The 21,051-nt window shown below is 39.0% G+C and overlaps 1 protein-coding gene across 1 annotated transcript in view; it reads left to right on the top strand.

Annotated features, from left to right (window-relative positions):
* Positions 1 to 2,983: 2,983 nt before the first annotated feature.
* The window catches only part of LOC104626118 (calcineurin-binding protein cabin-1-like), a gene marked incomplete at its 3' end in the record, with an annotated part of 20,178 nt that continues 2,110 nt past the window's right edge, over positions 2,984 to 21,051 (top strand). Inside the window, exons 1-5 of the mRNA XM_010293950.1 lie at positions 2,984 to 3,094; positions 3,524 to 3,714; positions 5,703 to 5,799; positions 7,019 to 7,660; positions 8,116 to 8,190. Coding sequence (XP_010292252.1) covers positions 2,984 to 3,094; positions 3,524 to 3,714; positions 5,703 to 5,799; positions 7,019 to 7,660; positions 8,116 to 8,190 — 1,116 coding nt within the window. The remainder of the gene's footprint in view (positions 3,095 to 3,523; positions 3,715 to 5,702; positions 5,800 to 7,018; positions 7,661 to 8,115; positions 8,191 to 21,051) is intronic.

The following is a 21,051-nucleotide window of genomic DNA, read 5'->3' as shown; positions in this document are numbered from 1 at the left end:
TCCTGTAAAGTTCTGGAGTAAGCAGTGTGGAGGAATAATAAGCACTTCCTTCCTTTCTATTTTCAGTGACTGAACTAGAAAGTATCCACTGTTGCTGTAGCTCCTGCTCACAAAACCCTGTGCAGCATGGTCCTCTTCTTCTCAACCTCCTCCCTGAGTCTTCAATTTTTCTGCAAGGGGAGGTCTTGCAGCAAGTTTCAAGATGGAAAAAAAATTTAAAGTGTCACCAGGAATATGGTACACTGACTTCATTATTCAGTTCAGTATTAAGTTATCTGCAGATTTTTTTTTTTTTTTTTTTTTTCTGAAAGCGCGCATCGGGCTTGCTTCCCCCACCCACAGCTCTTACAGAGTGTTTGTTTAGCCAGGAAGGCATGGAAAGCAGCTTGATGTTTTGGATCTTGAAAGGCATTTTGGAATTGTTGGAAACGTCTTGCTCCTTCCTGTAGTTTCATGTAAACAGCTTCGCTGGCTGTTGCAGAAGGGAGGAGAACCTTTCAGCTGTGGGAATGGTGGCCAGCAAACAAGTGGTGTGTTGGACATAAAATCCTTTCGGTGGCCAGAGCCATTTTGTCAAGTGGCCTGAGTGGGTGATCAGTAACAAACCTTTGAAAGAACTGCAAATGTTTGTCACAAGGATCTGCACTCCTGTGTATGTACTTTCAAGGGAGGTACTTTGCTAACAAATCTGAATTTAAAAAATTATTTGAAAACTTTAGTTTTAGTCAAACTGAATAATGTTTTCCAGTCTCCTCCCCAGCTATTTCCTTACAAGATTTGTATTTCTATCTTTCTTAAATTATGTTTGAAAAGCTGAATGCTAGGCTATTTTTTTTAAAAAGGTTGCAGTATATGATCTGAATTCAAAAGTATTCTTCCTGAAGCTTATTGATATTTAGGAAGGAAAAATTCATGCCTGCTGGGCTTAGTTAAACTGCTCTTTGGGAGAGGTTTGAATGAGACTGTTTCTTCAGTCTGACTCAAATTGCAACCTTAAAAAGAATTCAACATCGCTCATGAAATACATTCTGATACTCACTTTAACATCAGTGTTTTGCATATTGCTTAATAAAATCACAGTGGGTGGAATGAAGATTGCTCTGACAATGGCAGGTTTCTTTCTGCTTTTGGCTTGAGACTGCATGCGAAACAGGCAGGTATGTAACACAGGACAGTAATCTTATTTATGGCTGTTTTGCATTTGTAAAACTGCAAGTCAACACATGAAAAGTTACTGATTTCCATTTTAAAACAAGACCTTTTGTAATTGAAATGATAAAGTAAACTTAAACACCTCTAATGTGAGTTTTAATTTAAGCTTTTCCAGTGTGCCCTGTTCTATAAAGACAGAAGAGCAGCATTCCCCAAAATACATGCTTTGTTTCTATCAGATGGACTTTGTTGCTTTCATGGCTTTGTAGCTAAAATTAGCATATTCTGTAATCGCACATGGGTTTACTGCATTATTGTAATTTCTGGAGTAGTATTAAAGTGTATACACGGGGTATGTGAGGAAGGGGAGCTGCAAAATGGTTTTCAGCTGATTCCAGATACGGTATCCAAAAGCTTCCTCCAAGTGATCTGCCTAATTCAAATGAAGGATGAGATAATGCTGAAAAAGACCAGGAACCTACACATTGGCTGTCTTCCATTCCTACAGTATGCATCTAAGTTGACCATAAATTGTCTTGTATAGTTAAATCGGCTAAGTAGGTTGTTGCAATGTGGTGCCATTATGAGGCGTTCAGTTCTTTTAGGATTTGGCAGAAACCCAGTTTACATACGTGCAGAGAAGCAAAAAATACCAGCTCCAGAATGTGTGTAGTTCATCTGTAGCCTGAAAGGAAAGTCACTGTATAGTTTGGGGGAAGAAAAAGCTTCTCTATTTAAATACAGTTTGTGCTGTTTTGTGGAACTGTTACCTACAAGATCTGTATGTGCTTGAAAGCTACTGAGCTGCACGAGCAGATAAGATCTTTGCCACTGAGCCGCAGAAGGTACGTGTGGATGTTGGTAGTTGGGGATAGGAGGAAGTGACGGTTGTGCTTCGGCGGTCAGTCATGGTACGGTGTTAGGTACTTTCTGGAAGAGGGAGGCTACAGAAAAAAAGTTTGAAAGAAAGCTTCAGGGAACAAAGAGGAAAAATGGCTTTTTCTGTGATCACTAGGGAGTAAGAGTAGAGAGCATGAGGAAAAGCAAGAGTAAGAAAATTTGGCAGAACAGTCTGTGCATTATATCTAGTTGAAGTCATTGTTTCCTATTTAAAAACACTGATACTCATGTGTTTTCTTTTTTCCCAAGTGCCTATACATCCTATGGAGTAGAACTGCAGATTCTCTGAAGACATGTAGGGGGAGGGTCTGTTGCAGACAAGCCAGTTACGTATCTGCTTCTTTTGTGGTCAGATGTTTATGATTGCAGTAATAATTTTGTTTGCTTTCACTTTGCATTATGTCCTGAAGAATTTTGCTCACACTGAAAGTAAAGCTAAAAATATCAAAGCAAGACCTGTAAATAAGGATAAAAGAGTAAATATTTGTATATCCTGCTCTCTGAACAGATTTGGAAAGCAAAATTCATTTTCAGTCAGGTACTCTTATCAATGAGGCTATTCGTTATTGCATTGTCACAAAATGGTATACGTGACCAGAGGATTTTCATCTTAAAGACCTGGTACAGGAGAAGTTTCAGAACTGAATAAAGCATGAGGGAAGGGTTTGCGCTGATGTAATGGCAGTTTTTGTGAATGATCACAATATAAGTTACATACTAACATGGAGGCATAGTAGTATTTGCATTGTATTTTTTCAAATATGTTTGACTAGTGTGTTGACAGCATCCATGTTAAACATCTGGGAAAAAAATCTCCTTTGACTTATTAGATATTGCAAAATCCAAGCTGACTAACCATAATTAAATTATATTTTTCTATCAGTCTCCCTAAAGATTCCCGTGTGCCAGAAATTTAATTAGAAGGCTCAAGATGTATGCACAAGTATTTGAATCTGCCACTGGAAAACGGATACTGCTGAGGAATCTGATTCTTCCTATCAGACTCGTTAGTGCCATGGTGAACACTGATGATACCAAGGCAGTAACCAAGTTCCCAAGACATTTAGTTACAGATTATTTGAAGATAGAAACTTTCTGTGGCTGCACAAGAGTAGCAGTTTTCAGGCCAGGAAAACTTAAATAATTCCTTGGGTTTTATGGTAGTTGAGCTTTGGCTTAGGAACGTGTGTTCACAGACATTTAAGAAAAATGCACAATATAATTTAAGCTTTGCTTTCTTTTTTCTGGGAATAGTTCAGAAGCATATTTAGAAGGTGTGCTGTGACTTCTGCAAGCCTCCCTCTTTTGTTGCTGGCAGGAATTGGTTGACTTTAGACAGGGATATCTGGATTTAAAGGACTGCAGCATTTGTCTGCCCATTATTCCACTGACCCTTTGTGAAGTTCACCATGCTGTGGAATCCAACCTGTATTTTAAGGTTTCTGTCCTTTTTGGTTGGATCCCTCTTTAGAGGTTTCTTCTTTTCCTTTCTCTGCAGGGAATCTGGCGCATCCCCGTTGATGAGATCGACCGCCCAGGAAGTTTTGCATCTCATATGAACCGCTCTATTGTCTTACTGCTAAACGTACTGTCACAACTAAAGGATTACAACACCTTGCTGAAAGTCTCATCTATGCTACAGAGGACGCCTGATCAGGGAAAGTATGATATATTTATTTTAAGATGCTACTTTGTAAAGCTCTGAATATGTTTTGTTCACTGTGTAACTATTTTATTTAAAGACATTCTTAGTTCAGGAAAAAAAGTCTTTTGACAGATTTCCTCCAGAATATAGTGGAATCATGATTTATTTTTCTCAGGATTACGATTCCATAATAGAGTCTAGAATTTCACTGCATTTCTCTTGAAACTCAGAGCAGCATACAGCTTTCTTAACAGACTTGCAGAGGCTTTCTGTCATGTGGAGGGATTCACTGGTGGAACACAGCATCATGGCTTCTGCACCTCTCTGCTGGCCTCTTGCGTAAGAGCGATGTCCAGTGAGGGAGGTCACAGCCTGCATTCCTGTAATCCTTGACTGAACAATGGTTATGTGCCTGTTGGCAGCTGATGCTATTTAAAAAGCTTATCCTATTCACGGGTGATCTAATTTTAATTGCATTAACCTTATTTAAGAAAAAAGAAGCTATTTAACATGAGCTATATACAGATTCATATTAATGGGGAGACCAAAATAAACATCTAGGAAAACACTGAAGCAGTCGAGGTAAAATTCTAGTAGCTTGCCAAGTGGGAAATGTTGAAATTAGTCTCTGGAAAATGCTTGAGAAATTGAACTGAATGATTGATGGCGATAAGTTGGAGGCATTGAATGTTTCTTCATGTGTTTTTGAGTGTGAGTGCATGTGAATTTGCATAGATCGTCGTATATCTGGGAATATGTCACCACATGTTCAGCAAACTTGAAGCCAAAAATACTTTGACTTTTAGCATATCAGAAGCACTGGACCATAGAAGGTTTAAATTCTGTCCTAAGCAAGCCCACAGTTGTACTAAAAATATTACGTTATTTGTAAGTCTAGACTGAATTTAACAAACAAGTAATTTGACGTGTTGGATCAGCCAGTGCCAACCATGGTGAACTGCAATCATTACAGGAACGTATAAATGCAAATATTCTGGGTGTGTCTGGTATATGCCTGTAACAACCCTGTTTTTAAAACTAGGGGTATTTTAGCTGAACTTTAGTTATTATTGAACTAATGAGGAGTCAGGTTTTTGTGTCTTTTCTCTGAAGAGCAAACCATAAAATTACCAATTTAGTACTGTAGAGAGAAAATATGTTTATTAATAATGTTGGCTTTTTGACTGAAATACTACCCGTCAAAATTACTTACTTAATTTTTAGCCCTCATTAAAACCAGCCAATCCTGAAATAGAAATTCAGTTTTCCATTAAACTCAATTAGGTGGGATTGATGGCTGGAAATGTTCTTAAAAGTGGACTAAAGCATTGTGTCAGAATACACAAATTACAACGCTCTAGTAAATTAAGCTATAGAGTGAATAATTTTTACACATAATATTACTCTTTTTGTAATACTAAGAAGAAAAAGGTATTAGCACACTGGTGTGTTAGCTCTTGAAAAAATGAGGATCAAAGGCAACTGATATGACCAACGAGAAAGGATTTGCTGTCCTTAATCTCACATGCATGTTTTATCCAGAACATAAAAATCACCTGACAGTTCAACATCGCTTTGTGTGATGCTTTTTCAAGAAAAGGTTTGAATAAAAAGCTGATATTTGAGGGGCACAGAAGTCTTGATATGAGAACTCTAATTCTGGTTGTCTGTTTTGCTCTGGGGTTTGGTGTGGGGGGGGATGTTGCGTTTTTTTATTTCCCCCCTTCCTTCTATAGATAGCGCTATCTTTTGCTTCATGCATGTCATTTTTGATGATTGTGGGGAGGGGAGAGGTAGGGGGAAACACAGGTAGTGTTATATTTCAATATGCAACTGTGTTACAGTTTTGTTTACTTTCTTTGAGATTGTTTTAAAATTGCTGTGTTGGGGTTTTTTTTTTTGTTGGTTTGTTTTCATTGTTGTTTTTTTAATGTCCTGGTTCTTGCTTTTAAAGTCCTATCAGCTTTTGGCAGTTACCTTAATTTGTTATCTTACTGTGGCACAGGAAGTACTTGCGTGATGCAGATCGTCAAGTTCTGGCCCAACAAGCCTTTGTGCTTACAGTGAAAGTGTTGGAGGACACTCTCAACGATCTGACGCAGGTAAGGCAGCAGTGCCTTTAATGGTCGTTGTTTTAGTAATTTTTCTAGGTTCAGAGTACTCATTCTTTAAATCTCCTGAGGCTGAGGGGCTGCATTATTACCACTTATTTCTAATACCTTTTGTTTATATGCAACTATGCAGGAAACTGTCTTCCAGCATTGTTTTTCGTTTTTGAAATCCAGTAACAAATACAGTTCTTGAGAATGTATTGCTGTAAGTTTGGTTTGACTGCCCCTTAAGTTTCAAATGATGGTAGTTGAATGGAGTGCAAGAACAGCTACATTTTCAGGTGGGGTCTATTGGAAATTTCCTTTTAAAATGAACTAAAATCCCTTTTTCAAAACAAAACCAGACAAACGGATATTACATGCCTGGCCATTTTTAACTGCTAGTCCTTGACAGCACCACACCTGCTATTACATTTAATTGTAATTTAGATTTAATTTTGAAATGTCATTTAGAGACTAATCAGTGTCCAGGTTAAGATAACTGGAAATTTTTGAAGTTTATTTGGTAAACACATTCAAGGAAGAACTTGTTCCTAAGGGTTTTCCAAGTTAACAGAGCATAAGCTTAACAAATTGAATTAAAACATCCTTAAGAACACTGGAACTCTGTATGAAATAGTTTGTTCATAAATCCGGATGGAAGAATTGTATCATTAGCAATTTCTGAAGGAAGAGATGACGTACTGAGGCTTTCTACCTTTGGACCATCACCAAAGTAAAGGTACAAAAATTAAAATACTGTAGCAGACTTTAGCATACATGATCTACTAACAAGAAGAAAGTTATGTAAGAGCAACCAAAGGGAAGATTCTTAAATTTGAGGTTGGTCTGCAGCTGCCAAAAGAAACAGGTTCACTTTGGATTTCAGTGCATTAGAAGGAAATATTGTGCTATTAAAATCTTGGGATTTCCTTTAGTTGGATCCCATAGTATACACTGAAGTAGAGGTGGCGGGGGAAGCATTGCAGCTTTGGTTCAGCCTGTTGATTTCTCTGTGGTGTTTTCATTGTTTATAATACTTTAGTTGTAAGACTTGTGGCTTGGGTTAATAAATACTCGGGAAAAAATGAGAATGAACATGGAATAAATGCATTTTCTTCAGCAGAGGCAGTAATGTAAAGATACTCATTGTCAATATTCATGGGAGTCATAGTTGTGCTCAAATGCTTTCTGATTTCTCTGTTAGAGAAGAATGACTTCTTTTATTAAGGTTTCAGAAGATCAGAGTTCCAAGTCTTCTAACCTTGCTTCAGGAAGGATGACAACAGACGTCTCTAATAAAACTAGTGCTGAAGAGGGGAAAGATGTCCTTCCCAAAAAGCCAGTTTTATCAGATGGAGTAGTACATAGTACTGAAAATGGAGTAAAGGAAGTGACCCAGGGACAAATTCCCAATGCTATGGACATACTGGAACAAGAGGACAAGAATGACAAAGAAATTAAAGAGCTCTCTAGGCCTGGTTCAGTTGAGCCTATGGATCTTGATGGATATTCCAATGACCCTGAAAAAATTGATTCTTCATATAAACGCAGCGAGCCAGACCGTCTTCAGTCTGGCAGGAACTCAAAGGAGAGAACTCCAGAGAGCCGGACTCCAGAACTTTCTTTGGAGGAGCTAAGTATCAGCTCAAAACATCAGCAGCAGGCAGCTAAAGGAATAGTTCAGGCAGTACCTACAGAAGAACCTGTCCAGAGATCAAGCAGGAAGAGGAAATTACTTGAGGATGTGGAGTCTGGGAAAACACTTCTACTCGATGCTTATCGGGTATGGCAGCAAGGTCAGAAAGTTATGGCCTATGACCTGGGTAAAATTGAGAAGATCATGTCTGAAACATACATGCTGATTAAACAGGTAAAGTATTTTATCATTAATTGTAATTTCTTTATGTGACCTCAGACTTGATTATAGAACAATAATAACTGACAAACCAAGCAGTATAAAATTGGCACTATATCTGTTCAAAAGTTGGGGAGATAAATATGTCCCAAAGAACCACTCTTTTGACAAGACCACTACTGGTGGCAGGGAAAGTAGGACCCTCCATGTTTTGGAACTAAATTTCTGAAAGCAGTTAAAAGCTATAATACCAATTATGCGGTGTTTGTTCATGCTAAATTTTAGTTTGAATTGAGAGAGTTGAGTATCTTTGAATGTATATTCCTGAATAACTTATCACTTGTTCTCCCGTAGAAGTGCTGCTTCTGCCCCTTACTCCCATGCTCTACATCCCCATTTCATCTGAATTTAATTAGATTTATAGATGAGCTAAGTAATTACAACTTCATTAGTTGTGATTCTGTGTTTAGGTGGATGAAGAAGCAGCACTTGAACAGGCAGTCAAGTTTTGCCAGGTGCATATGGGAGCATCAGCACAGAAACAGGTAAGCTCTGTGAAGTCCCAGGCTGTTTGTAATACGCTTTTATTACTTAGCCTGTACAATGCTGAATGGTTGGAGCAATTAGAAATATCCACTTGTATTGTTGTCATCTAAGGTAAGTGGGGCCATATTAGTGTAGGGAGCTCGTCCTTTTTGTTAGGGTCATTGCTACTGTTTATGTCAGGCTTGCAGGACAGTTTGTGAGCCCAGAGGCTTTTGGGGAAACCCCAAAGAATCTGCAAATTGAAATATTTATGGCACACTACCATTTTCTTAATGTCCACATCATTCCTCAGCATTTCATGGATGGTAATTACTTCTCTCTGATCCCTAAGGGCTAACAGCTCATCAGTGATTCACTTGCTAACATTGCACTCTGCTCTAGAGGTACCGAATATCTTTTCTCTCAACTTGCATAGTTGAGAATCTGTTTTTTACTCTTCTTATATTATTCAGTCTGTTTTTCAGCTTGTAGTTTCTGGGTTTATCCAGCAAATTATTACAGAGCTTTAAAGGGATGGTTATTTATCAGTTCTTAATGTGAAATCAAAGCTAAGGAGAAAACTGGATGAATGACATGTTTAGTGGTCATTCATTTTGCCAGCAAACCATCAGTTGAAAGCCCCAAAGTATTTTCTAGTTTTGTACTTTATGTAATTTTTGCTGCCAGCTCACAATGAAGCACTTACTCAGCATATTTTGACTAGAAGATAAAATATGCTTTGAAGAAAAATATCTGTTCCTAGGTAATAGTCTGTGTTTTAATAGCGTCTGGGGGTTTGTGCATGTTTTATTCTATGAAAGCATAGTCTGTGTTATTGATTGCAAGCTCTCAAAAAGTAATTACAATAGGTTTTGTCTAAAACTATTTGAAAAAAATCTGTTGGAGAGCAACTTAGAAGCCTTCTGTTGTCTTTGAGTGTTTCACAAGTAGTGGTTTGTATCGTGCTGAAGTGTGTAAAACAGGAAGCATCTCTTAAGGTTTCCTGCACAAGAAGGGTAGATAACTATGTGAATATGTTGGATTGTGTTCAGTACTGATTTAAAGTAGAGCTCTTTCAGAAACGTCTTGAAAAAAAACTTGTTTTATGAGCTGCAGAAATTTATTTTGGTTTTCTGCAGTTTGTCTCTTCTGTCTCTCAAATATCTCTTCTGTTATTTCATCTTCCCATCATCTCCTGTAACTTCATCTTTCTGTCTTGTGCCTTACCCAGTGGAAGTGTACAAGGAGAAGAATGTGTTATGACTAGTGTAGAGATACCCACACACCATGTTCCAACTTGCCAATTACCAGAAAAAAAGAAAATATGGTTGCAGGGAGGGGGAGAATTGCCTGCTTCTCCATCATGTGATTCTTTCCCTTTGCCTAGGCCCTAATTTTCATAAAAATGGAAGGACAGTAAAATCTTTCAGAATTTCTCTTCATCCTCCCAATTTGGATGAGGCTTTTCTTCTGTAAAATACACCTATCTCTGCTTTGGAAAAACATGAGCTTTTGTGGAGGTACATCTCTGAGGTTAGCAAGTGGAATACTGTCTTAATGTGAAATGGATTTGAATACCAATCTCACTTGTTTTTCAAAACAAGTGCATTTCTTAAACCTTCAGGTAATTCTTCTAGTTTCTGAAGCAAATTCAGTATCTATCACCAGAACACTGCCTCTGTCCTTTAGATCTTTTCAACCTAACCTCAAATAATGCATGTTGCCTGGTCTTCCCTTCAGTGTGTTAACATACATGACACATGCTTCTCAGAAGTAAAGGATAGCTGTGTTAGAGATGCTGGTTAATAGGTAGAAGAACTTACAAAGTAAACCTTCTGTATTATATAGAGCTAAAAGGTCTTCCTTTTAGGTTTCTTTGCCTAGTGGAGCTGAAGAAAATTGAGGCTGTAGGTCAACTCCTGTAACAAGATTTAGTGTGGTCTACTCTGCAACTTCAGGAAAAGCAGACATTTCTGTGTCTCTTGTGAAATGGAAACAAAAAATACCTGGAATTTTTAAGATACGTGCCTTCCAATGGAAGGAGCTTCAGCCGTGTGTTTTCATGCACTATTCTCTTGAATCTATGGGTACTTGTTCTCTGCATCTCATTTTGATGGGTATTGTTTTACTGGTGATTATTGCCTTGTCCAGGAGGGTAGAGTGGGTTCAAACCCTTAGGGCAGATTCTGTTACACAGCATTTGTTCTAGAAAGATTACCTTCACACTAAATTTCCTCCTGAAATGGTGGTGTTTTCAGTTGTCAGGAGGCGTGCCCACCTGTGGTTTTTTCTCTGTGCTGTGTATAAAGTTTGAGTCTTGAGTATCCATAAAGGTTTCCAGTTGTTAATACTGAGATAAAAATTAGCTAACAGTGTGTGTTTAGTTAAAATGTGCATTTGTACAATACATTTCCTAGCAGAGTAACAGGAGAGGATGTAAGAGTAGAGGGAGTTTTTCTTTATTAGATTTTCGTAGAATTAACTTTCTCCAATTTGTGCCCCTCCGAAAGTCAGTAACGTTTTTCCATTGAACAACAGACATGAACAGAAATGTCAAGAGAGGTATTCTAGTAGACATGTTTCTTTGCTCATAGTGTGGTATTTAAGATTTTTTTTTAAATAAAGAAATCTCAGTGCAGCATGTTAAGCCTTTTTTAGTTTATCATGGGGAAAAAATAGGCGTCATCACACTGTGATTTATGACTTCAAAATAAAAATAATTTGTTAATAAGCTGCTTTAAAAAGTAATGTTAGCGTGTGCTTTTTGGATGCATTCACCTTTTTAAACTGCTCAACAAACTTGCGTGTACCAGCCAAGTTCCTTGCTAGGCTTTCTTGAAGATTCTGGGTATGCGATTGCTATGCCAGCTCCTCCAGCAAAATCAACAGTTACTCCGGCATGTGGCCAAACATTAGAATGGTGAAAAACCTGTATGCAAATTAATCTTGAAAGTAGATACAATAGGTGAGCTAGTATTTAGCTGCACTGGAAGTGATGAGATTTCCTGTTAAATCACTTGAAATAAAACATACCTCTTAACATGATGCACTTTGAAGCTTGTAAGCATTCCCTTTTAGGAAGCAGTCCCAGCTAATGAGATTATCACATACTGCGGTCTCATTTTTGTCTGTTTCTAGCAGGATCTTGTAAGCTGTGTGAAGCTTCCCTACTGCTAGTATAACACAATGAATTACTGTGGAGACACAGGAATAGCCACTCTTGTAGACATATGTCTGTTTTCAACAGCCTGAATCTGTTTTATTTAAAATTGGCAAGTATTTGCCTTCTGTAAACAAATTATGTCACCTATAGAGCTGCCGCAGCCCAGAGAAGTGCTTTGTTATTGGACAGTTTGAGTAGGTTTACAGGGCCTGTGGTTCTTCAGTTGTTTATCCCAAGAAATTGACAGTCCAAAAAAAAAAAAGTGAACACAAACTCCACCTTGATGTGTGTTTTTCTGTGCTAGCTGTTACATTTTACAGTTCCAGGCAGTGTATGGTTTCTTTATGGATGTTTTCACTTGCTACTAAAATTAGGAGTTACTTGAATTACGGCTTTTCAACTTCTTCCAGATCAGCCAGAAGTTTTAACCTAAATATTTAACAACTCTGTTGAAATCTTTTTATATGCCTCTTCAGGCATAAGCAGGAAACAATACAGCAATCAGTAAATGGAATTTGACAAAGTCATGGTTATATTTTTGTGATGAGATCTAATCTTTTTAATACCTTGGCAGTATTGTGACCCTTTCACTTGATTTCAGAAATCCTCCGTAGTCCTCATGACTGATGTTATGTTAATGTGTATTGAGCCGGTAAGACTCTCCTCATCTTTTTCTACAAAGTCAGCTAAATACATGGGGAAGTGGCTTAGGAAGGTTGGCTCCTGGCTTTGAGGAAGGCAGAAAAAGATTGTGGCACAAAACATTTGTGCTCCTGGAGAACTGTTGAAATTGAAATATTCTCTGTGGAAATATGACACATCAACAAAGAAATTAATGTAGATATTCTGTCATGAGATCTTGCATAGGGTGGCAACATACGCGGCTCGTGTCAGGGACAGAAGATTGTATTTCAGAAAGGGGTTCTTTATACATGGGGTTGTTGTTTGTAGTTCAGGTGTTTCTTAGTGTCTTTACAGGATACTTAGCAGTATGCTTGTGCTTAGGCTGTAATACCTTTAGCAGAGAGGTGTACCTATGTGTACTCAGTACAGACTTGGATAAAATGTTGTACCATTAGAGCTCTAGTGTGGAACCTTACTGAGGAACTAAGAACTTACAGTGAGGAACCTTACCAGTTACACAAAATCAGTTGAGTATCATGTTACCAGTTAAACATCTTTTCAAACTTGTTTGGATCCAACTGTTACTTTCAGGAATAATTGATGTTTTACCATAGCAAACACAATTTTGCTTTACCAAATCCTGCTAATGGGGGTTGGGTTTTCAATTTATAATGCAGAAGAAGCTGAAGACCTGAAACACTTGCTCAAAGAGGCTACCAAAGAGGGACTTCTGAGCTTGAAAAAGCCTCTAGTAAACACAATATAAACTAATCCATGTATATTACCATATTCTAACTTTTAATTTTATGAATTTTTTTAATCAAGATTTTAACTTTATGAATCATTTGTTCTGTTTTTGTATTTGGCTAGGTTCAGTGTTACTGTGATACGTATTTAGTGTTCAACCATAATGGTGAAGTAAAATCTGAGCTTATGACGTTATCTGATGTGAAACGGAGGGACGACAATGGCACACTAAAATGTGTGCAGTTTTTTTGCTTTTAATAGAAAGGAAAATCCTTTGTGGTGTTTGGGTACAGAGTATCATAAACAGATAAGATTCCAGTAGTTGGTATAAACATATATTAACTGTAAGTTGCTGGGAGATTTCTTTCAGTATTCCAAAATTATTGTTGTAGTAATAATTCAAAAAAGTTATGTATTCATGAACTTTAGGACACTTCAGTTCAGAATCTAAAGAGTGGTGATGCAACATTCTTAAACACTGATATTAATGCTGTTTATCTTTCTTATCATATCCTCAGAGTTAAGAGACCAAGAGCAATATTGTCTGATCAGTTTTCAGCATTACGGAAGATTGCCTAGCGAACGCTTTGGAAAAAAAAAATCATTTTATGTGCTACAACAGTATAATAATCAGTCTTTCAGAGCATTTTGTTTTGCTGCTTGTTGCATACTTAACTGCTCTTGTTGAAGTCACTGAGTTGATCGTATGACTAAACTAATGTATGTTGATGATTTAACAAAGTACCTACTCAAATATTTGCATTTTCCAGTATTGCCTGTTGCACTGTTTGTAAAAATAAGAGACTAAAGTTCCAGAGACTACTTAAATTCAGTTCAGACTATGTAGCTTCCAAAGAAGCATGTATGACCACCAGTAATGACCCATCAGGCATGGGTTATGACTCCAAAGATGTTGAATTGCTTATGCTTGTATTTAAAGTCAGGAAGTGAGTAGTCCTGCAGCTGGAAAAGGTGGGAGAGCGGTAGCCATCGCATCTGATGGGCTTTTGTAAATGAGGGAAGAAAGTAAGGAGTTCTGGTTGAACTTAGCAGTTAGTGTTGGCGTTTTCTGAATTTTTTTTTGTTTAAAGTAATACCTCTAGAAGACATGATAGTGAGTCATAGCATAAGGATGTAGCATAGTTAAATCAGCACTTTAAAGTGAGAACTGCTGCTAGAAGAAGGAAGCCTGCTTCCTTGGTGGCTCCTCCTTGCCTTGCCATGGTGTATGGTCCTCTGTGCTGGCACAGGCAATTGTATGGCTGTGAGCACACCAGTCTGGAGAACGGGTGTGGCTGAAAGTAATTTATCCTCTTTTTGTCCTTTTCCATTTAAGTTCTCAATTGTGAGCAAGATTTTTGATATACAGGTATCAATTGCGCTGAAATTGCTATCCAGTAGTGGTCACTGTGTCATTATTAGTTAAGTTACTAAAGTTACACTAGAGATTAATTCGCTCTGTGGCCAAGCAGCGTTTTGAAGGATGCTTGTTCTTTACTTTGATTTTCTCAACCTGAGAATGTTAGCAAAAAGATTTGCAGAGATCCTGAAAGTAGCGAGCTATTGCTTTGAGTTATAAGATATATTTTTAGTCTTGCCAACTACGATTTTCATATGAAATTAATGGTCCCTGGAAATGGAATACCAAGGAGGCCTTGTTGAGGGAGAATGAAAGATTGAGGCAGACTAGTTTGACCTTGACATAGCATTATACTGAAATGCATGGTCCTAAGCACTAAGGAAGGGGATGTGCGGGCAGAAAGCAGTTGTGAGGCTTCTAGATAATTAGAGAATTTATAATAAGCCTTTCCACTGACTGCCTAAAATTGGTCATATTAAATTCTTCATTTTATATCTAATGATGATGTCTGTGATACTGTTAAGGTCGTGTCGGCATGAGAAAGTTAATACAGCACAAGGTAGGATGAAGCTTTGTAGTGCACAAAATATTCTATTAATGCGTGTGAAAATACTTCAGTCTAAGAACACATCTGTCTTCTTTTTTTCTTGACTTGCAGTTTGAAAAGGTATTTTTATTACAATGGACTTAATATTGAATGCCTTAATACTGAAATTACAGCTTTCACCAGTGTTGAAACTGTTATGACAAAGAGCCTAAAGAGGATAGGTAAAACTTCGTGGTTGTGTGTTAGGGTATAACGCTGTATCGCCAATCCTGAGAACTCATTTTATATAAAACAAATAGCTGAAAACATTGCAGACATCAAAATTGCACAGAGGGCTGGATTTAACATCTCTAAAAATAGAAGAGTGTTCAAAGGCAAAGTTCCAAAATGCCACTAAGTCTCTAGTCCTGTGTTGTGACCCTTGAGAATATGGGACTGTATGTAGAAAGTCCTAGTAATGGGTAGCATTGTAGCAGCTGAAATTTCTATTGGCTCCTCACAGTATAGTATATCATCTAAATGTCATGAGAAGGGACTGTTTCAACATTGCTGAGTTATTTAAGACTCACTGCTGCCTAGCCAAAAAGTCCTTGCTCTGGGACCAACTCCATCCCTGAAGAGTGAGGGAGAGAAAAGATATTTTCAACCACTCTTTCCTGCTCCAGATGCCAAACCTTGAGCTCTCCCTGCACTCTTCTGACTGATCAAATTGTCCCTTTCACCCTTGGCCTCGCTCGCCTCTTCCAAAGTAACACATCCATGACCACCTTCTCTCACTGGCTGGTGCCAAACTCTTAAGTGCTCTCTTTGTTTCCCCTTCTAAACCTGCAGTCCAAAACTCTTTAGCAGCTTTCAGTGTCAGATCCAATTAAACATGATGCTTCATGAAGAAGCTGTCACTGGAATCAAAACAAGTAAATTTTATGGTAAACACAAAGGCACAATCAGGTTATGCAAATCAGCCGTGCCTTTCAGCCTCCTGGTGGGCTGCCAGCGTCATCCCTGTTTTTACAAAGTTTTGCTGCTTCTGTAATATGAAAGCAGTATTTGTTGAGGAAAGGCACTGTTTTAAGTGCTGCTGTTGCTGTCCTACTCTAGTTCTAAAACAGGGAACTGAGGTCTTGTTTTCTTCTTTCACCAGCATTTAACTCTTCCCACTGCTGGCAATGGATAATACTAAATTGCAGCCGAGTACTGAAGAGTTTTAGGGGATCTTGGTGATGGGCTTGCTGTATGGGGGGTCTGCAGCTGGAACCGTGCATAACCTCAAAAGTGCTCAGATTGACTCCTGAGCATCAGTCTAGTGATGTTACAGTCTCTGTGTTGGACCTTACAGTGAATGTGACTTTTTATGTGGAACAGAAAAAGTTGTCTTCCACGAGTAAAGCTAGAGGGCACTTGAGGGGATTTTTCCCCTTCTCCTGTGGAATGCAGTCGGCATTGCAGTGACATGGTCTTTTAGGCTTTTTTTCCTACAAGGAGAAAACTTGAGAGGGACTTGTTTGACCTGCCTTGAATGTCTAGAGCATTTTCTTCTCGAATTCTCACATAAAAAAAACAAACAAACAAACAAACCACACACCAAAAAAACAAGCACCACAAAGCAGCAAACCACCAGGCTGTTCTCTTTGAGAAACAGCTAAAAGCCTTCTGCAAAGGCACTTTGGGAATGGGAGGAGGTAAGTGTCTTGTTTTAGCCCACCTCCGGACTAAACGCAAGCACTTGCTCTATCCCCTGAAAACGCCCTCTCGGCCAAGAACGGGAAACTGGGGGTTAGAAAGGAAACTCGCGTGTTCAAATGGGTTGAAATAGAAACATTTAATAAAACAATAAAACTAGTATTAATACTAAAACAATATAAAGTACACAGAGCTATACACAGCCCAGATAGTGGTCGCGAGCTGTGCGCTCCCAGCAGGGACCGCTGGTCGGCGGCCGCTGTGAGCAGCACAGCTCCAGCGCAGGGAGAGCAGAGTGACGGGAGAGACCCTCCAGGGATGGCAGCCATGGAGGAGCCAGCTGTTCCCAGCAGACTCCCCAGCTGATGGGGAGCGTGGTGTTTGCGGTATGGAATACTTCTGTTGGCCAGCCTGGGTCAGCTGCCTTGGCCTCCGCTCCTCCTGGCTTTAGCACCTGGCTGTCTCAAGGCCTTGGTCACTGTGGAACCCCCCACACCATGGCTGGCCAGGAACTAAAACGAAAGTGTCGTATCAACTTTGTTCTCACAGTAACAGGTGCTGCAGTCTTCTCAGAAATGCAGCTTTCCTGAACAGAAAACTGGTTTTATGATTCTATCCCAGCAAAACCAGGACAATAAGTAAAATATTAAATAATTAGAAAATAATGATCTCTAGTTCTACCTCATGTGTTTTCCCCTCCTTTTTGTTCCACCCACATGCTGCTAATTTTCATCTTTTCTTCCTGCACATCAAAACGTCAGAGACTGCTTACAGAGAAAGTTGTCTTACCTGTGTTGTCTGTATGCTTTATTAATGCAGCAATGATGACAAGAAAGGAGGAGGAAGGAGGAGGCGGAGGTAGGGGGGACAAAAGGACGAGCTCTTTCATGGTCTCACTCCTACCAAAGGGTGACCATTTTGTTCACTGTTGATTTGCCAGTTGCCATGGCATCCCCTTCTCACTCTATCCTGGAGGTGTATTCTTGATATAATTAACAGCTCTCCTCCTTCTGTCTCCTGCAGAAAGCAATCATTAAGTGAACATGAAGGAAAGAAAAGTCACTTTCTGTCTTTTAGTTTGTCTATCAATGTTTTTCATCGTACTACCTTCTCTCTCTCTCCGTCCAATAATGATGTTTTTGTGTATGGCAGCACTGCTGGAATATGGCTGCCTGTGTAGAGCAGGACATTAAGCCACTGCATGTGTTCGTGGAGGATTTAATGGAGGATTTTGTTAGGCTAAAGTGCAGTTCAATCATATGCATATAAACCTTGATTATTTTCTGTATATAAAACTGTAATCCTAGGAGATACAAGATTCTTCAGAACCTGCATCATGGATATTGCTGCTAGTTCTAATGTACCTTGTAGAAGACTTCCAAAGGAGATTTCTTTCAGATATTGCTGCAGAGAAATGGAGAGAAAAAAACCCCGAATAGGCATAGTTTAATTTAAACACAATATTGAACAGAAGTTGGAGTGGTGATACTGTGGCACGTGGCCGGCATGTTGTTCAGCCAGTTTGTGTGACAGCTTCCAAGCTTTGTGGTGGTGCACTGGTGTTCTTTTTAAAAGGCACATGCCTTTTGTAGGTGGACTCGGAGCACTAAGGTGCTAAACTTGGACATGGAAGTAATTTAAAAAATCAACAAGAAAATGTTATGTAACGGTTGCAGTGCCAGCATCTTTCATTAGGAAACTTCTGTTGGGAAGACAATCACCTTCCCTTTCTATGGAACATTTGATTGTTACTTTTTTCCCCACAGCCCCAGAGCAGTGAGCCATTCCAGAAGTAGTATCAGTAAGGTTCCTGTAGAATTCCTTTGTTTTTCAAAATGTGTTTGGAAAACAATAATAAATAAGGTAAACATAAACCCTTGGTCAGGTTTTCTGGCTTATGACTTCACAGCGTATGAAGTAACATTTTCCTACATTTTATCTTAATGCTCAGTTTCTTTTTGCTGCTGCTCTTGTCTGATTACTGAAGCACCTCACTGGGAAACATAGGGAGCTATTTTTTCCACTAACGTCTGTGAAAAACTTCTGCACTTTTGCCAGTATGTTTCTTGGTGGAAGGCTGTCCCAGTGCTGGCTTTCCTGCATTTTCTTAACTTCTTTTTTACATCAGCTTTCAACATAGGAAGGGTTTGTCCGTATTTGTGAAGCTGAATGATCTCTCTGCGGAGTATGCTTAAAGAGTCAAGGTTTTAGCAGATAAGGAGATTGATTTGGATCCCTGTATAAGTCTGAAATAGTCACAGTTCACACAAACATGCGTGCTAGTTGCTCATTTAAATTTTGGCTTTATACAGACTTCGTAACAAAGAACCTTTTTAATAAGTATTTTAAAGAAGAGCAGACAACATAGCAGATATTTATTGAAGTAATGGACTATTTTTCTCACCCTCTTGTGAAATGTCGTTTGGATGTTAGTACGCCTTAAATGTTTCTTCCATCCACTTTGATAGCATAGTAGTCAAGGCAGTAATATTACTGCACACTCTTCAGTGCCTCATTTTGTTTTTAAAAGTCCAGAAGGAAGTCTGATCTTGACTAGATGAACTTGCAATTACAGTGAAAGATATGAAGAATGCGAATAAACAAGTTTTCATCTTAGTTCAGCTATATGCACTTGTTCTATGAGTAGCATCCTCATCAACATAAGAAAAGATTAATTTCCTTTTGGTGACTAAAACCACTTTGTAATAAAGCTACTGTATTTCAAATGCAGTAGTGATAATAGAGATGCTCAGCATGGTGAGGTGGATTGGGGGGTAGGGGGGAAGGAGTATTTCTGTCGTTTTGACTTTGTGCCACAACAAAGTAAAAACTGCGAAAAATCTCCTAATGAGAAACCACATAAAACACTGGTAAAGGATTATCAGTGCTTCTCAGTTTCCTTCTATGTGTTTGTGGAAAATAGTCCGTATTGTGCCTTACTGCTGGTATAGCAGTAGATATAGATGAACATAAAGTGCTTCTGGCAAATCCAAGACTTCCTGTAATGCATTTTTTTCTGGGTTTATTTCTCAAATGTGGTGTTACAAAGTAGTGATTTCCTGGAGGCAGTCACCTGTAGGATGATGAAATGTGGCCCCATAAGTCTTGAGCAGTATGGTCAGTGACATTGCACTGGCCTGGGTTTTGTGAGTAGCATCACTTACTGGTCAGAGGTGCTGGAATTCTTGCCCTTACACTAAGAACTAAATATTTTAGAGAAGAGAACGTGTGCCTCACAGTGGTGCTCCTCTTGGCTTTCTGCTTACAACTTTTGGGTTTTCTTCAGTTTCTGGGTCCAGTAAAACTTACAAAGGAGATTTAAATCCTTTTTCTTAGGGCCATGTGAGTGGCAGAATACACAGTAGCCAACAGTGGGGTTTTTTTAATGCTTTGACTTTTTTTTTTTTTAAGATTGCTTTCTCCTCCTTTTTCTTCTATCTGCACTGCAACTTTTGAGAAAAAGTCAGAGGTGGTTTTTTTTTTTCCTCCTTTCAAGGCCTCTCTGTTTCGTTGGGTTGAAAAAAACCTGTCTATTTGTAGAAGCCTTAGACAACTCTTCACCAGGTCATATCTGGAAGGTTCCCTTTAAAGCTATAAACATGAAAATCTTCTTTGGTTGCCATTCTTTGGTATAAGGCTGCACTCTTTGACTACGCAGTAGAATTTTTAGTCAGGGTTTTGCTGAGACAAACGTTAATTTCAGCTTTGTTCTCTTGCTCAGATAAAATGTTACTCTCTTTATGAGGCAGGTGGATTCTCTGAAAAAAACAAACAAACAAACAAAAAACCCACCAAAAAACAAAACCCAAAAAATTTTGCCCAAACCACAACTTCACTTGGAGCAACCCGTTCAAAATAAAAACTGATTAATTTTTCTTGCCCCTGATGCAGCATCTTCATTTTGAGAGAAATTAGATTTGAATTTGGTTCCATCTATGTATACCAATAAGGGTTGTTTCAGTCTCAACCTTTTCTCTCTATGTGCTTGATCATCTAGTACTTGCAAGGCTGCCTTCCTCTTCTCCGTATTTGTCACTGCCTCCATTGCCTAGTTAAATGTGTGGTGGCCAAACACTGGGATTCTACCTGGAGGTCAGTTCCCAGTAGCATTTCTCAGAGACTTATTCCAGGGCATCATACTCTCTAATTCCTTGGCTGATGGGATAGAGTGAATCCTTAGTGAGTTTGAGTGATACTACCAACTTGAAGGTCATGGTCAATATGCTGGAGAGCAGGGATGCCGTTCAGAGGAACTTCAGTAGACTGGAGAAGGTTGACAGGAACTACCAGAAAGTTCAGCAAAGAGAAATTCAAAGTCCTGTACCTGGGGCAGAATGACCCGTGTGCAGCGTACTTGCTAGGGAACAGCTCTGCCAAAAAAGATTTGGAGCCCTGGACAAGAGGTTGAACACAGGTCAACAGTGTGCTCTTATGGCAGTGAAGTCATAGGGAGCTGGGTTGCTTCATCCTGGAGCGGAGTAGACTAATGGAGGGTGGGGGTATGGAATTGCTATCTTCAGCAGAGGGAAGGAACCAAATGAGAGGCACCATTTAAGGTTGGCGCAAGAGAAATTGGATGAAGTGATAGGAAGAAAGACACTCACTATGAAGGTGGTAAAGCACTAGAACAGGGGCCCAGAGAGGTTGTGGAATCTCTGTGCGTGGCGATATTTGGAGCTGGGCTGGACATAGGCCCGCAGTAAGCTGATCTAACTTTGAAGTCAGCTCTGCTTTGAGCAGGAAGTTGGAATAGAGACCTC

Source organism: Phaethon lepturus, unplaced genomic scaffold (genome assembly GCF_000687285.1).
Source record: "Phaethon lepturus isolate BGI_N335 unplaced genomic scaffold, ASM68728v1 scaffold12479, whole genome shotgun sequence".
NCBI classification, from domain to species: Eukaryota; Metazoa; Chordata; class Aves; order Phaethontiformes; family Phaethontidae; genus Phaethon; species Phaethon lepturus.
This window is presented reverse-complemented; position numbering and strand designations above follow the sequence as displayed.